The sequence below is a fragment of the Epinephelus fuscoguttatus genome, linkage group LG18 (genome assembly GCF_011397635.1).
Source record: "Epinephelus fuscoguttatus linkage group LG18, E.fuscoguttatus.final_Chr_v1".
NCBI lineage: Eukaryota > Metazoa > Chordata > Actinopteri > Perciformes > Serranidae > Epinephelus > Epinephelus fuscoguttatus.
The window spans coordinates 27,440,331-27,456,279 of record NC_064769.1 but is presented as its reverse complement, the minus strand read 5'-3'; the positions used below and the strand labels follow the sequence as shown (position 1 = coordinate 27,456,279).

At 40.9% G+C, this 15,949-nt stretch overlaps 2 protein-coding genes across 4 annotated transcripts; one reads left to right on the top strand and one right to left on the bottom strand.

Moving 5' to 3' along the window:
- Positions 1-1,072: 1,072 nt before the first annotated feature.
- On the bottom strand, positions 1,073-12,353 carry rnf180b (ring finger protein 180b). 2 transcript variants are annotated; one of them, XM_049604975.1, is made up of 8 exons: positions 12,244-12,353; positions 10,157-10,253; positions 9,482-9,577; positions 7,144-7,902; positions 6,752-6,874; positions 6,415-6,634; positions 6,068-6,193; positions 1,073-3,796 (listed from the first exon to the last, which is right to left on the bottom strand). In XM_049604975.1, the coding sequence occupies exons 2-8, from the start codon at positions 10,211-10,213 to the stop codon at positions 3,597-3,599; spliced, it is 1,581 nt and encodes a 526-aa protein (XP_049460932.1). In that variant the 5' UTR covers positions 10,214-10,253; positions 12,244-12,353; the 3' UTR covers positions 1,073-3,596. The 2 variants fall into 2 exon arrangements, with proteins under 2 accessions (XP_049460932.1, XP_049460931.1); XM_049604974.1 differs by having other exon boundaries at positions 12,248-12,340.
- Positions 12,354-14,159: 1,806 nt separating this feature from the next.
- Positions 14,160-15,685, top strand: htr1ab (5-hydroxytryptamine (serotonin) receptor 1A b). Of its 2 annotated transcripts, XM_049604977.1 has the most exons (2): positions 14,160-14,877; positions 14,983-15,685. In XM_049604977.1, the coding sequence occupies exons 1-2, from the start codon at positions 14,313-14,315 to the stop codon at positions 15,561-15,563; spliced, it is 1,146 nt and encodes a 381-aa protein (XP_049460934.1). In that variant the 5' UTR covers positions 14,160-14,312; the 3' UTR covers positions 15,564-15,685. The 2 variants fall into 2 exon arrangements, with proteins under 2 accessions (XP_049460934.1, XP_049460933.1); XM_049604976.1 differs by having other exon boundaries at positions 14,160-15,685.
- Positions 15,686-15,949: the final 264 nt, after the last annotated feature.

The following is a 15,949-nucleotide window of genomic DNA, read 5'->3' as shown; positions in this document are numbered from 1 at the left end:
GTGGTGTTCGCGTCCCGTAAGGTTCAAAAGCCAAACCCTGTTCTTTTTTCCTAAACCTAACCATGTGCTTTTCGATACTGTCCCAAGTTTCCCCCGGCGCTACCAGTGCTGTTAAAACTATAATGGCAACTGGCTGCATATCATACCAACTTTAAAGGACAGCTTTTTTCGTCTGTGTCTGACGCCGCAAGTTACAGGCCAGGCACCAGATTTTGACAACAACTTTGTCCCGTGAGATTATAAAGCAAAATATCTGGAAAAGTGTCAAAAAGAAAAGTATATGACTGTTATGCAGCTAATAGCGTGGCAAAGGAATTAGTCCTAAAACCCAGAAATTAGCATTTTAGCACTCCTGGTTCTCTCGTCTCAAGGTCAGCGGGGTTTTTTTAAGGAGACTTTCACATTTTGTTCTATGACATACAATCCATGAATATGTAGTGTCATGGCACTGTGAATTATGTAGCCTTTACGTGTCTTAAAAAAGATGGTTGCTGACAAGTGGCTACATGAGAACATCATTACGCTGAATGTGACTTTACAGCCTCGTCGTGGTGGCGATGTTAAGTCATGCAACTGTAGTGTAGTTTGTTTACAGTCTAACTTAAGCTTGTAACCTCTGGCGGTTGCATTTATGCTTCAAGTGGTGTTTACTTTTTGAGAGTATCTTGCTGAACAAAATGTGAAAGTATCTTTAACTTGTGTTTGCCACAGAGCTTATTCTCTGCAGTAATCCAAAATACAGTGGAAAAATACCACTGGATTTTTGTCAACACAACCAGGGCGATGTTTTAACTCATGTGTTGGCCTACAAATAAGCGTCATCTGTGGAGCACTCTTCAACTGGGGTTCATTCATTCATTAGTATACAACTAATCATACAGCTAACTTTGCCCAACAGACAAAGCTAGCTGTATGATTAGTTGTATAATAGAGCGGTTTATCTCACGTTTATCGTAATCTCACGCTGCCGGCAGCTGCAGGCATGGTGTTGGTAAGAATGCACGGACTGAACCACACAGTAAACCTGCTATAAAACTATGAGCTGAAAGAGTTACAGGATTTATTGCTACTGAAAATATGATTGTATACAGGAAAAGCTTGACTTCATGGTTGTTTGTTGGTAGCAAATGTTGTGTATTCATTACAACTCTGCTTTTTGTGTCACAGTTTGAACATCACTTTTAGCTCGTCGAACAAAAGCCGCTGTTTGCTCTAAATATATTTCGGAAAAAAATAACTCACCCAACTCATGGAGGAGGTGCCCCTTTTTTCATTACTGCTACTGGCTAAAACTAGAGATGACCATCATGAAGTGGTAGAGAGCAGTGAAAAAACAGGCTTCATCAGTTTGTTAAATAAGGTTCTCTATATGGATACATTTTTATTCATGAACCATTGTCACTAATCCATTAATATGGCCCGACCTGTTCCATACTGAGTGATGGAGAAAACAAAACTTTTTTAATTAAAGCAGAAAAATGAAACAACATGTAAACATTATTTTTTTCCTTGTAAGAATACAATTAAAACAGATTGACTTACTCAACTAAAGCATTTGCTCCTCTTGGGAGGAGATTTTCTAGCCTTTTCCTTTAAGAGACAGACCCCTTCTAGTGTCTACTCAAAGCTTCATTATGACTTTCTGGCTTCCCGTGAATGACCTGAAAGCTGTGTGTGAGACCTGAAACTTAAAAACAGTGCGATTCCAGTTTCATATGCCTTGTGACAGACAGAAGGCACAAACTAAGCCAAGGCACCGTACTGACATGGGTATTTAACCCATTCGTGTATCTGATTTTCTGTCTGCTCTTTCTGCTCCTTTCAGCCCATCAATCAATCACATCCATTAATAATTGCTGCTGTCTTTACTTGACAGATTTCTGATTCCTGAGCATCCCACTAATAAGTATATAAAACGACTTGTACACGTGAAGGCAAAACTTTCTCGGCAGTGCGTCTCACTTCAAATGTTATTTTAAATGTCTAGAATAATTTCAATGTACATCACACAACAAAACACAAAGACTAAATGCCCCCCCCTCCCCCCCTCCCCCCCAAAAGTGCAGGTTCATTTCCTAACATCCTGCCTCTGCTACATTAAAGGCATAGTTCAATATTTTGGGAAGTAAATGTGTTTGTTATTATTTAGAAAGTTAGATGAGGTGCATTATTAATGATCTCGTGTCTGTATTGTTTTTGTTACATGTATAAACTAGCGCAGGTTGCCACATACTGTCGAGCGAGCATTATGGGTTTGGTCTCTGTACAGGTATATTGGTACCAAACCAGATGTAGCAGGAAACTGTGCTGCCCTGCTGTTGTTTGCCAAGAAATACTGTTGTTCCAGCACCTCTAAAAACACCCTAACCTCACTTTGGAACAAGCCAGGCTGCTGTTGTTTTACCAACCCACTTTAGATGAAACCATGCCCACTGACCATGTGACAAAAGCCAGCTGCCAGCCTACTGCTGCAAGCTGTACTTGTTGCAGCACACTGGGTGCCCCGTGAAACAGCAAAGCTTGACTTCTTGAGTGGCTTTGAAAACCACCCTTACCAAAAAACACTGAGGAACTTTACCTCCTCTCATTTCTCACTTTAGAGGCAAGACATGGGGTTTCGATGCCCCTCTGACATTACCTCTTTCACGTATCTTGTCTTGTGTATGCAGATGCATGCAGATGAATGGTGTTTTGCTTCCTCTCTTCCTGCAGCCCCCCATTGATCTACCAGCAGAAGTCAACTAAAATTTTGCCAGAAAACAAGCTTTAACTATACATTTCGCTATTTTCCAAGCTACTGTAGCTGTCATATTTTGCTGACATCTTCAGGCACCTGCAGGGTACATCAATAAGTGGGCTAGCTAGCTAGCTAGCTAGCATAAGTCTCTTAAAATGGCGCTGGCTAGCCTTAATGTCTGACGACACGCTTGCATCTAAAATGGGTCTGAAAAACAAGAGACGCAGCCAGGCTAGCTGTGTTCCCCTGCTTCCAGTCTTTATGCTAAGCTAGGCTAATTACCTCCTGGCTCCTGCACCTTACATAGCACACAGATATTAGAGTATAGATATTCTACCTCTATGAAAGGCAACAAGCATTTTTTTCCCAAAATGTTGAACTATTCCTCGTTGAAAAAAGTGTCAGATTACATCATAAATCATTCATTAATCATGGTTTTTTTTTTTTGGTCTGTCTGATCATCACCACCATTATCACCAAACTGTTTAACTGCCAAACGTCACAAATTTGACGAGGGTTTCCTTATGTATTATTGCACTTACACCATGGGTACTTAACACTGACAAAAAACAGCCCTCTTCAAACCATCATAACTTCTTAAAGTCAGTCTGTAGTCAGTTAGGACATATTGTAAACTTCTGGAACCATTCGCGCAAATTTCAAACCTGCAAATGTTCAGATTCCTGCTCCTCACTACTCTGTATGTCACGACTACCCCTGTTTTTTTCTAGATACTTTATCACTGAAATAACAGGTTTGACTTGTGACTCTTTCCAACTGGCAAAACCAGGACTACTACCAATCTCTTTTAAGAAAATAAAGATAAACCTGCACTGCAAACTCTGGGCGCTCCCATGTCTCAAAAAAAGAAGTAGTATATGAGGAAACAGAAGAAGAGGAAAGCCAGGATCCAGTTGACTGAGTGGATGTAGACGATGACCAGGCCGATGTCGAAGAGCCAGCCTCGCATGTCAGTGAAGTCCAAAGCGTCCAGCGCGAAACCTCCGTGAACAAAGTGCCAGCGTCTCCCTGCTGCCTCCGCCGCCTGCCTTTGTTCTCCTGAAGTCAGACAGATAAAATTACCATCTGTATTCAAAGTGATTTTAAATTGTTACTGCTAGCGGCAGTGTCGGACATTTGTCGGTTGTGTCGAATTTTTATAGCAACATATTGCATACCGTGTACAGTAAGGCCACCATGCAATTTGTTGTCTTACTGGATTTGTATCACTGTTGTTTTATTATTGTTAAAGGTGATTGTAGGGTTGAATTTTTTCAACTACTGTAAAATAAAGTTTATTATTGCCACTAAATTGTAGTGGAAAAGCAATAAAATGTCTGCTTTATTAATTAAAAAAAAGGTCATGGCAGGACATGAGGGAAGGGTGAAAATGAGATCAGTCACACAGAGACACATTTTTATTGTAACATTTAGTGGCAAAATCCGCCAAGTCATAGGAGTGCGATAAAAAAGAATAAATCTGTAAAAGAATGAGAAAATAAATGCGGAAATATGAAGAGACACAGATAAAAGAACAAGTATCTTAGTTAAAATGTGGAAATATAAAGACATAACAAAATACAGAAAAATAATTATCAACATGTAAATTTTTTTCCCCTCATTTATGTATTTATTTATATATTTTTATATTTATTTTTTGCATATAAGTTGCTATTTTTTCTATGTTTGTAGTATATGTAATTTAAAATCAATAACTGAATTAATTTTTATTTTATTTTTATCCCTTTATTTTTCCTACAGTTTTTGCTTTTCCCTATTGCTTTTTTTTTTATTTCTTGGGGATGACGCTGGTGGGAGCTTTTTAGCGCAGACTAAAGGAAGTCGACGTGACACGAACTTGTGCATGCCAAGTGTGAATGTGGTGGTGGTTTGAATCAGGGAGGGAAGGAAAGGAGTTTTTTTTTTAATGGTTGTGCGCCGTCCGTTATCTTGTCAGCTGCATGGAAAGGTCTATTTCAAAGCTGCTGTGTCCACGTCATGCCTACTTCCTGTTGTTCACACTGAAAAGTTTCCGCTAAAGCAAGGCCCAATTCCAATCCGGTCCCTAAAGACTCAAGCCCTGAACCTTCACTGACTTAACTGACATCAGCTGTAAGTGATTGAGTGTGAGAATCTGAAAGGGCTCTGGATGCTACAAATAGGAATGGGACAGCACTTATCCCACTCTCTACAAAATGTTGTTAACATTGGCGGCTCTGGGCGTGATCGTTTATCGGTTATTGTCAGCATATATTCCACACACAAAGAATATATATCTATATAGATAGATAGATAGATATATCTATATATCTGTATCTATATATAGGCTATATATAGATAGATATATAGATATATATTCTTTGTGTGTGAAATATAACCACTGCTATTCCTCTGAGTTCATGTGTGTTTATGTACCATCTTAAATCCTTGTTAATGTAATGTTTCATTGTTTATCTATCTGTTTTTTCGCTCTCCTTCCATAACGTTACCGTTTGCATATCTGCCGACCGTGTTTTTGGGTTTTTTTCCCGGTGTTCCGAGGGCAACCCCTGTATTTGACGTCACAACGCTATGAACTGTGGGTAATTTCCTTACCGTAAGTCCGCATCGATGCTGACCTACGGTAAGGGGGCATAAAGGGCTCACTCACTGACTCACTGACTTGAAGATTTGACAGTGGGACAGCCCTCACACACTCACGCACTTAACATGAATGTGCCTTTAAGTCAGTGAGTCTGTAAGGGATCAGATTGGAATTGGGCCCAACTGGATTCATGTGTACAGGAAGTGTCTCCTCAGCCCAGGCAGGAAGCCCCGCCTAAAGCCGGTTGACTGACAGCTTGGCCCTTCAAGTAATAACAAAAGCATTAGGGGGAAGCGAAACAAAGGGGTAAAAGTACAGTAAAAAAAAAAAAAAAAAAGGGGGGGGAAATTAAATTATTGTCATAACATAAAAATAAAATACAAAATAAATCTAAAATATTCAGAAAAAATATAAATATCTTAAAAAAAATACATAAAAAATATATACAGAAATAAATGAAAAATTAAAAGTGAAAATAAATAAAAATGCTTATACTTATTCTTTTAGAGTTTGTCATTTGTCTTCATATTTTCGCATTTATTCACTTACTCTCTCTTTTACAGATTTTTTTTTTTTCTCTTAATGGCACTCACATGACTCACATAAAACTAGACCATCTCTTTGCAGAAACAGCATTCTTGTAACTCAGGATAATCCAGACACCTATCTGTCAAAGGATTAGACTATAACTACTGAGACAAAAGAAAAAGAATTTGCTGATACAACTATCACAAATATTCTCTCACCCCAGAAGGTACGGAAGCGCTTGCGACAGCTGGGCAGCGGCCATTTTGCACACGAAGCACTCTGGAAGTTCTGCTTGCGGGCGTAGTACACTTTCGGGAAGAAGGTCTTCGCTGTTTGGTTGAGCTCTGCAGAGGAATGAGACCAGTGTCTAGCGAAGGCAGGGCTGCAGCTAACGTGAAATAATTTTTTAACAATCCATTTTCTACACACACTTATCCTGTGCAGCCTCTCAGCACATATTGGGCACGAGTTTGTTTTTGTTATTTTCAATTTACAGGAAAATCAGGAAAAGCACAGTCTGATATTCTAGTATTTTCTTGGGACATGAGTTCTTGAGGAAGCTCACCTTTGTGGAAGTCTGTGTGTGAGATGAGGGTGCGGCAGAGAGGGCAGGGTGTGTTTGTCGGTCGGTTCTTGGCGATTGTGCGGAGACACGGCTCACAGAAGATGTGGCCGCAGGGCTGACAGCTGTACGGGCTGAAGTAGACGTCGAGACACACGGCGCAGGTGAGGCCCTCTCTGTCCTCCTCCTCGCTGTCCAACAGTGAACCACCCACACTCTCAGCCTGGACACACAAACACACGCATCATCAGTAACAACCTTGATCCAATAATCAATAATAATATTTATTCACTGTGCAAGTATGCTATACAAATAATAACATTTTTTCTTGCTCCCTCACCTGCTCCAGCTGGCTGTGCAGCCATCGCTCTCTCCTCCTCTGTTTCCTTCGAAGACTCTTGAGACGGTTCTTCTCTCTTTTGCTCAGTCTGTTTGAGGCTGGGGAGGCCAGAGAGGCTTGGGGCTGAGAAGGGAAGACATACACACCTATTAAGAGCCTGTTTTATTCATTTTCTTTATATTTATTTCAATGGTCAGAATGGTCAAGAGTCATGCAATTTCTGACCCCCTGCAGTCTCTGCTCCTACATTCTAATGATTTCTGTATTCGTCACTGATCGTCATGTAAAATCTAATATAATAAAAAAGAAAGTAAAAAAGGAAATAAACAATATGATGCTTCATTTCTTATTAAAAACAGATTTCTTTAAATTCCCTGTTTCCAGCAGCATACCAGCACTTCCTCATCCGGCTCGGCCACACTGTCAGAGATGGACCTCCCTCTGAGGAACAGGGCTGAAACAGACACATCCTCGTGGACAGCTGTTGTCTCTGGAGAAGACTCTGCGTCCTCCACAGTTTGCGGCAGCTGTTGATGCAGAGGTGACTGTGTCCTTCCAGAAACAAATGAACGACAGGCGACAGCACTGAATGAGGCTTCACCATCAGTGTCAAACTGCTGACTCGTGGGATACAAGACAGGTGAGCGTGTCAACTCATACGTCCCCGTCCTTGTGCTCTCAAGAGCAGAGCTGACGGTAGGGCCTGCAGGGCAAAAACATGATGACCTGATGGTGGCATCATCTTCCAAGCTGCACCGCCTCCTGTGAGAGATGCAGTAGAGAGGACTGAAAGAAAATGACTGTGTGTTCTCACTGTCAGTCAGCGAGTTAGAGGCCTCAGCAGGGCTGATGTGGGACATGACAGCAGCACAGTTAAGCTGTAAAGTGTCCAGTGCTGTCCTGTTAAACTCGGGCCTCTGCTCTCTGTCCTGAGAGCCGTCTGTCAGCAGAACAGCCTGCTCCTTCTCAGGCCTCGTCCTTTTCGGCTGGACGATGAGAACGTAGTGTTTCTGATCGTGATCAACGCGACTTTTGTTGAGGTGGACGGTGGCGTCTCGCCCACAGGGACACTCGCTGCGGTTGATGAAGTTGAAGCCGCCTAGGCGAGCTCCACAGTGCTGGCAGTTGAGTTTTCCTACAGTCCACTGGGCCTGGAAAGAAACCACAGAAACATCAATGAACAATATCTTAAAATTTGATTTGTTTTTAGAAAATTAGTTAATCAAAACTGTTCATTAAAACTGTGGATGACTCATTCCTTGTTGATCTACTAATCAATCAATCAACTAATAAATGCTGGGACACTAAAAATGCAACCCCAGATTCACTCTCATTTACCGTTTTGCCTCAGTGTATTTGCATTTTTGGATACCTGCTGCTCACGGTCTGGCACCTGGTCGCTACTATTTTTATTAAGCCCCAACTTCACTTCAGCGCTGTGGGGGTACACACCCATAAACGTCCCAAAACAAGTGGCCAAATCTGCAGTTCTTCTAATGGCCACATGAATTTTAAACACATAACTCACCAGTTTACATTTTAAAGGCTTAAAATTCGAATATTTAAGGGCGGAGACAGTTTGAACGACAGCCTGTAAGTCGGGTCCACCCCTCGCTCCTACACTGCCCCAAACTCTCTCCCAAATATAGTCACTTCTCGCTTCAAAAACAAGATGGTGACAGCCAAAATGCCGAGTTCAAGGCTTTAAATCAGAGTCCACAAACCAATTGTTGATGTCACAGTAGCCACGTCCATTATTTCATACAGTCTATGGTTCTCCTTTACGCTTGGCACAGAGGAGAATTTTCAGTTGGTGTCAATCTCCAATCTCGCCACTAGATGTCCTAAATCCTACACACTAGACCTTTAAAGTGACAAAGCCCTCTAGTGATTGTGGGAGTTATGACTCCTTACCATGGGGTGCAAAAGAAGAATTCAGGTGTGGTATTATAAAGTGGCAATGTGGGTTGATGGTCAAAACATTGGACTTTAACATGGAGCATTGCGATTTGTTTCCTGTTCCCAACTATCATTGCTTTTCTTTTATTTATGACCGTGGTTGTTCCCTGACTGTAACCAAGTCATTATAATTGTAATCATGACAACAGTAAGTACTTAACTCAAACCATAAACCTTCCCCTGTCCCTTGTTTTTGTGCCTAAAACATGACCACTACAGCCCATTAGTCAGATCCACCCCTTGCTCCTCCACTGCCCCAAACTCTCCTACAATTATGGTCACTTCTGGCTCCAAGAAACAAGATGGCAGAGCCGTAATGCCAAACTTGAGGCTATAAAACAGCAGTCCACAACTAAGGGGTGATGTCACTGTAGCTACAGTCATTATTTTATAAAGTCCTAAATCAGAAAAGAAGAAGAAAATGAGAAAATTCAGGTAGAGGGAAGAGTCTCTGCAGAATAATACACTGCCACACACCTCTAGTGGGTCATAAGTGATGACTGAGAGGGATTTCTTCTGTTTAAGTCTATACATTGTTCTTTCTGAAAGTTCCTGCATAGTATATCTTTAAATCTAATTAAAATGTAGCATGGAATTTGCCATATATATCTGACATCATGCATAAGGTCTAAAGCTGTGTGTGACTTCATTTTCACAACTAAAACACACATAATAAAATTAACTTTACTTCAGTGTATCCAAATCTACACCAGAAAACGTCAAAGTAAATAACTGTGTTCACTGCCAGTAAAACTGAGCTGTGGCACTTACCTGGTGAACTGAGGTCAGTATCCACTCTGGCAGTGTGTCAACATTGACGTGCCAAATACTGCAAACGGCAGCTGAGCCTTCATCTGTGGCCTCAACCTGCTCCCACATAAAGGGCACACAATCAGCCAGAAGAGCTCCCATCAGACCCAGTCTCTCTGACACTGATAGCCAGCCATCTTTTTTATGACTGAAACACAAGCTGTTATTTTTGAGTTTCCCCAGCCCTGATGTCTCCAAACAACTTTATGGACTATGAGTTATGATTAGGGCTGAAAGTAATGATGATTTCCATCATCACATAATCTCTCAATTTTGGGGGTATTTATTGATGAATTGTTCAGTCTATTTAAAGTGAGATAATAGTAAAACACTGCCATTACACTTTAGGTGTTCAATTTACAATGAAATAAAACAGAGAGAGGCAGTAAATCCTCACTTTTAAGAAGCCAGAAACACAGAAAGTCTGCTCGTAAAATGGGTTAAACAAAGGTCAAAATCATTACTTATTAGATTCCTGGTGACTGGCAAACTGATTACTGATTAACTTATTGATTCAGCACAAGCTAACTATGGCAAACAATTCCTCACGGCAGGGTCTGTAGCTCATGAACCAATACATCCAAAACGTTAGACCGAAATTGCCGAACACATCAGATTCACAAAATTCTCACCAACCATTGACAAACATGTTGAGTCAATGATGCCTTTCCGACACCTCTTGCAGCGGAGCATGGTTGCCTCTTCTCAGGGTCTTTTTAGGTTTCCAGTCCAGCTGTTGATGTAATGATAGTGGAGACACAGTCAAGGCACGCAACTGCAAATACACTTGCACTAATGTCCACTGTGGAAAAAAAATCCATTTTCTCTGTTAAAGTTCAGATCATTTTTAGTCTGAATTCAGAAAGGACAAAAAAACCCCTCATCTATATATATATGTATATCTCCCTTAAGAGGATCAGTACAATCACACATTTCAATTCACTATGTTTTCCAGAATTGCTCACCCACTTTAAGTTCTATCAGATTCTATTGACTTTGGTTTTGCATATCTTTGCATGCAGCATAAACTTCACAGAAGTCTAACTTGACCTGTGTTGCAGTAAACCATATGCTTAATAGGGCTGCAACTAACGATTATTTTCATTGTCGACTAATCTATAGATTATTTCTTCGATTAGTCGACTAATCATTACATCGAAAAACGTGTTAAAATGTTGAAAAATGTCGGTCTGTCTCTCCCAAACCCCAAAATTATGTCATCTAATGTCTTGTTTTGTACTCACGCCACTCACGTTTTAATTTACCAACATGGGAGAGTGTGTAAAGCTGCCAATATTTGAACGTAAGAAGCTACAATAAGAGTATTTTGGGGTACTTTTATAGTACTTTTCTATGAAAAAAGACTACTAAAATAGTCACCGATTATTTTAATAGTCGATTAGTCATCGATGAGTCGACTAATCGTTGCAGCTCTAATGCTTAATAGTTAGCTATTAGAAAAAAAAGTGATAAAAAGACAGGTATAAAGAGAAGCTAGGGCTTGGCAATGTATCAATAGTGTGATATGAGACAAGACATCATTTGGATTTTGGATATACTAATAGTCTAAGTGTTGTCTTTTCCTGGTTTTAAAAGCTGCATTACATTAAAGTGATGTAATTTACTGAACTTACCAGACTGCTCTCGCTGTTCTATTATTTGCTTTCACCCACTTAATTATTATATCCACATTACTAATGCGTATTTATCAAAAATGTCATTGTGTAAATACTTTGTAAAAGCACCAGTACGCAACCCTACAATATGTTATCAAGGTATCTGGTCAAAAACATTGTGATATTTGATTTTCTCCATATCCCCCTGCCCCAAGAGAAGCTAACGCAGCAATGCAGTTATTTATATATGATGAGGGAACCTGATGCTGCACCCTGTAGGACAACATTTACATTGATGTGGCTATTTTCAGAGGGAACCTCTTTTGAACTCAGGGAGAGAAAAATATCCTGTTGGGTAAGTAAATGAGATAAAGTCACACCTGGACATTACAGCCTTATGATTGCTGAACATGGGTATTAAGCTTGCACTGCTGTGTAGAGGCTTTCTGCACAATTTTGGATCCTGGCTGCAGGCATTTGCTCCTATTCAGACACAAGGGAAATAGTGAAGCTGGCTTCTGATGATAGGCAATAAGGCTCACAGTCTGTGTTATATGTCATCCTATATATGCTGGATCAGGGCTCTGTGTAGTAGAAGGTCCTTCACACCACACTGGTATGATACTGTAGCATTAGGATTCCCCTTCACTGGACCTAATGGGCTCATGCCATTAAAACAGCCTTAAGCAAAAAGCATACAAGTGTAAATACGATTGTCCTCCATCTTTTTGCCTGGTATTTTAAGTATTCATCGTTGGTACCTTGCTCTGCAGCCTCTTGACCCTCAGGCTGTGAAGTGACAAAACAGACTAGTCATGAGGTATAACGCTAAATTCAAGTGTTGACACTGTAGCAGGCCGAGAAGACTCCCCGTCTTTCTCACAGTGTTCAAACTACAACAGCGAAATCCCTCACTATCTCGTGTTTTAGCATGCAACGTTAACTTACAGCACACAGCTAACAGTGGCAGAATAAAAACAATGTCCTGCTAGCTAACTTAGCTCCGTTAACCACAACATCACACTCTGGCGTGCCGTTTTAAACGGAAAACAATATTCTTAAAATAATGTCACTCAGCATGTGAATATTTCGATTGAATATACTCACCTACCTGGCAGCTGGGAAGACATTTAGAGTCGTGGGAACAGAGAAAACCTGAGCTCAACAGCGAGTAAAGTTTAGCAGCTTCTTTGCTTTAAGCCGAGCCGTGACGTCATGAAAAGCGGGGATACTACGGTAAGCCCAATAGACCAAAAATGCGACGCCTGGAGAAAAGCGAGAGGAGCGGAGGAAAACAGAATATATAACAAATATATATATATGAAATTCATGGTTTGGCCTGAGGTTACTATTAGAAAATATAAAAAAATATAAATAGATGATGAAAATATATATTTAACGTTGTCTGGCCAAAATGTAATCAGGAGAAATCAATTAAAACATATTAAAACAGACCTTTGTTGCACAAAAATCTGGGTTAATTTCACCTTTTACTCTTTGAAAGAATAATGGCAAGAACAGTTTATAGTTTCAGAGCTTTTCATATAAAGAATGAAGCAAGGCTGAACTTGCATACTGGCGAACTAGGCCCCAGTCTAGTGAATTGTCTCTCTTATCTGTTTGTTTCCCTGCTGGTAATTTGATTATCTGGAAATTTGTATGAATTTGCAGCACTAACTGGCTTGTCCTGTGTGAGGCTGCACTCCAGGGTATGCTAACAATGCACTAAGTGAGAGAGGGGGTCTACAGGGGGGCCTAATAGCATTTCTTGCCCCAGAGCCTCTCAACAGGTGAATCCAGCCATGATGAACCAGAGAATATTGTGACTCCTATTGGTACAATTTTTATTATATTTCAGAGGTGTCATATTTATTAACCAAAAATAGTCAGCCCCTACTTCTCATACATTTTCTGTGAATATACAGCAAAAGACAGTATCTGCCATATTTTGTTAATGCATACATAGTCAAAATATAGCAAAGCAAACTGAGTATTCATCTGTGAAATGTGACAGAGAAGGGAGATGCTGTAACCTGTCTTTTCATATTTCATTTTAATTTCTATCTCCTTGCTACTGTTCTCAAGGGTATTTTTGTTACACATATTTTTTTTACACTGTAAGAGTCACTTAAAACAATAAACGACTGCATCACCATTGTGTAATTGTTGTGAAAGCGAGCCAACGCCAGGTGGCAGTGTCACACCTGGCGGCCTCAGAGCGCTGACCATGGTGCTGAAGAGACAGAAGAGAATATCGCTTCACTAGGCTACTTTTTAAAATAAAGTTAAATGTTGTAAATTAAAATGTAAAAAAAATATATATATTAATATCTAACAAAATAAACTTTTCTTTTAATTTTGGTTTGTTTTTAACTCAAAAAAGAAAAAGAAAAACAGTACACTGCACATAGGGGAAATGTCAATTTCACAGTAATTCCATATTCCAGATTAAAAACTGTTATTGTTGCTAATTATTAATTACTAATTATTATTATTATTATTATTATTATTATTATTATTATTATTATTACTAAAGCAAATAAAAGTTGTTAGTTTTTTTATTTTTTCCAATTTATTTTTGTTTTGTTTTTATTCTACTTTAAAAGCGGTTTTATTTATTCTTTAATTTACAAACAGTATCGATGCAACGTAGATCAGGTTATTAACATCAATAAAATGAGACTCAAAAAGTGTCATTTAAAAGGATATTTTGAAAAGCTTCTTTTCTCACCGAAATGCCCAAATCCGCCTTTTTTCAAGAAAATTAGAAAATAATAATAATAATAATAATAATAATAACAATAATAATAATAATAAAATAAAAATAAAACACAACTTGATTTGAGTTGCACCTTGAAGAGCAAACAAAATAAATGAAAGTTTTGATATGTCTGTCTAATAACTCCCACATCTTCAGTGCCGGAGCTGCCGACTAAACAGACACAACCAGGCAGACTCTGTTACATCCTCACAGACATATGACGCATTTTCCATCACTGGTATAAATACGCAGCATCATTCTCTGCCAGCAGCCGAGACTCGCAGTTCAGACTCTCTCTGCTACACGAAGCAGTGCCACAGTCCACAATGCGCTCTTCAAGGTGCGACGGTGTGATGCGCACCAGGCTCTCCATCAAGTAACGGAAAGCTCTCCAAACGCTTCGAGTTTACCAACAATGGAGGGCACAAACAACACGACAGCCTGGTCTCAGTTGGTCAACTCTTCCACTCCAGCACCCAAACCTGAAGACGAGAAGGTAAAGCTGAGTTATCAAGTGGTCACATCTTTCCTGCTTGGCGCGCTCATCCTGTGCGCAATATTTGGGAACGCGTGCGTCGTCGCAGCCATCGCCTTGGAGCGGTCTCTCCAGAATGTGGCCAATTACCTGATCGGCTCTCTGGCTGTCACCGACCTGATGGTGTCGGTGCTGGTGCTGCCCATGGCGGCGCTTTACCAGGTGCTAAACCGATGGACTCTGGGGCAGATTCCGTGTGACATCTTCATCTCTCTGGATGTGTTGTGCTGCACGTCGTCCATCCTGCACCTGTGCGCCATTGCTCTGGACAGGTACTGGGCAATAACCGAGCCCATAGAGTACATGAAGAAGAGGACGCCGAGGAGAGCCGCCGTCCTCATCAGTGTCACCTGGCTGGTCGGATTCTCCATCTCAGTGCCGCCAATGTTAATCATGCGCTCCCAGCCCAGCAGCATGGAAGAGGACAGGAAGAACCCCAAGCAGTGTAAGATCAGGCAAGACCCCTGGTACACAATATACTCAACTTTCGGGGCTTTTTACATTCCGCTGACACTAATGCTGGTTTTATATGGGCGGATATTCAAAGCAGCCAGGTTTCGGATCAGGAGGACGGTGCGTAAAACGGAGAAAAAGAAAGTGTCTGACTCTTGCCTTGCGCTGTCTCCAGCCCTGTTCCACAAAAAGACTCCCGGAGACGCGCAGGGCAAGAACTGGAGGAGGAGCGTGGAGCCCCGGCCGCTGCCGAGCGTCAATGGCGCGGTGAAACACGCGGAGGACGGCGAGTCTCTGGAGATCATCGAAGTCCACAGCAACTCCAAAGGCAACCTGCCGCTGCCCAACACCCCGAGCTCCGTGCCGCTGTTCGAGAGCCGGCACGAGAAGGCGACCGAGGCGAAGAGGAAGATCGCGCTGGCGCGGGAGCGCAAAACGGTGAAGACTCTGGGCATCATCATGGGCACCTTCATCCTATGCTGGCTGCCCTTCTTCATCGTCGCCCTGGTCATGCCTTTCTGCCAGGAGTCGTGCTACATGCCCCGCTGGCTGGAGGATGTCATCAACTGGCTGGGTTACTCCAACTCTTTACTCAACCCCATCATTTACGCGTACTTCAACAAAGACTTTCAGAGCGCTTTCAAGAAAATAATCAAGTGTCATTTCTGCAGACCGTGATGGATTCCAGGTATAGAGACGAGCAGCAGCCCTGAAACCGGCACAAAGAGATTGTTGTGGATGAACAGAGGGCTCATAATGATTACTGTTGATCATCGCCATCGTTATCAGTACTGACATATTCCCACAGGTGTCTGTAGCCTATGCATAGATAAAGCTGTGATCGTTTGATTGAAGCTCCATGTTCCTCATTCTGTTCTGTATTGTTCAATAAAGAAATAATTTTTCATATATTTTCAGAAGTCGTGATTTATGATTTTATTTCATATACAGATTTACGCTTTAAATTCTGCGAACTAAATGGTTTAAAACAAGTGGTAAGAGGCTTAAACACATTGAATCCAATCAGCAGAATAATCGATTAATCATTTAGATAATTTAAGAAG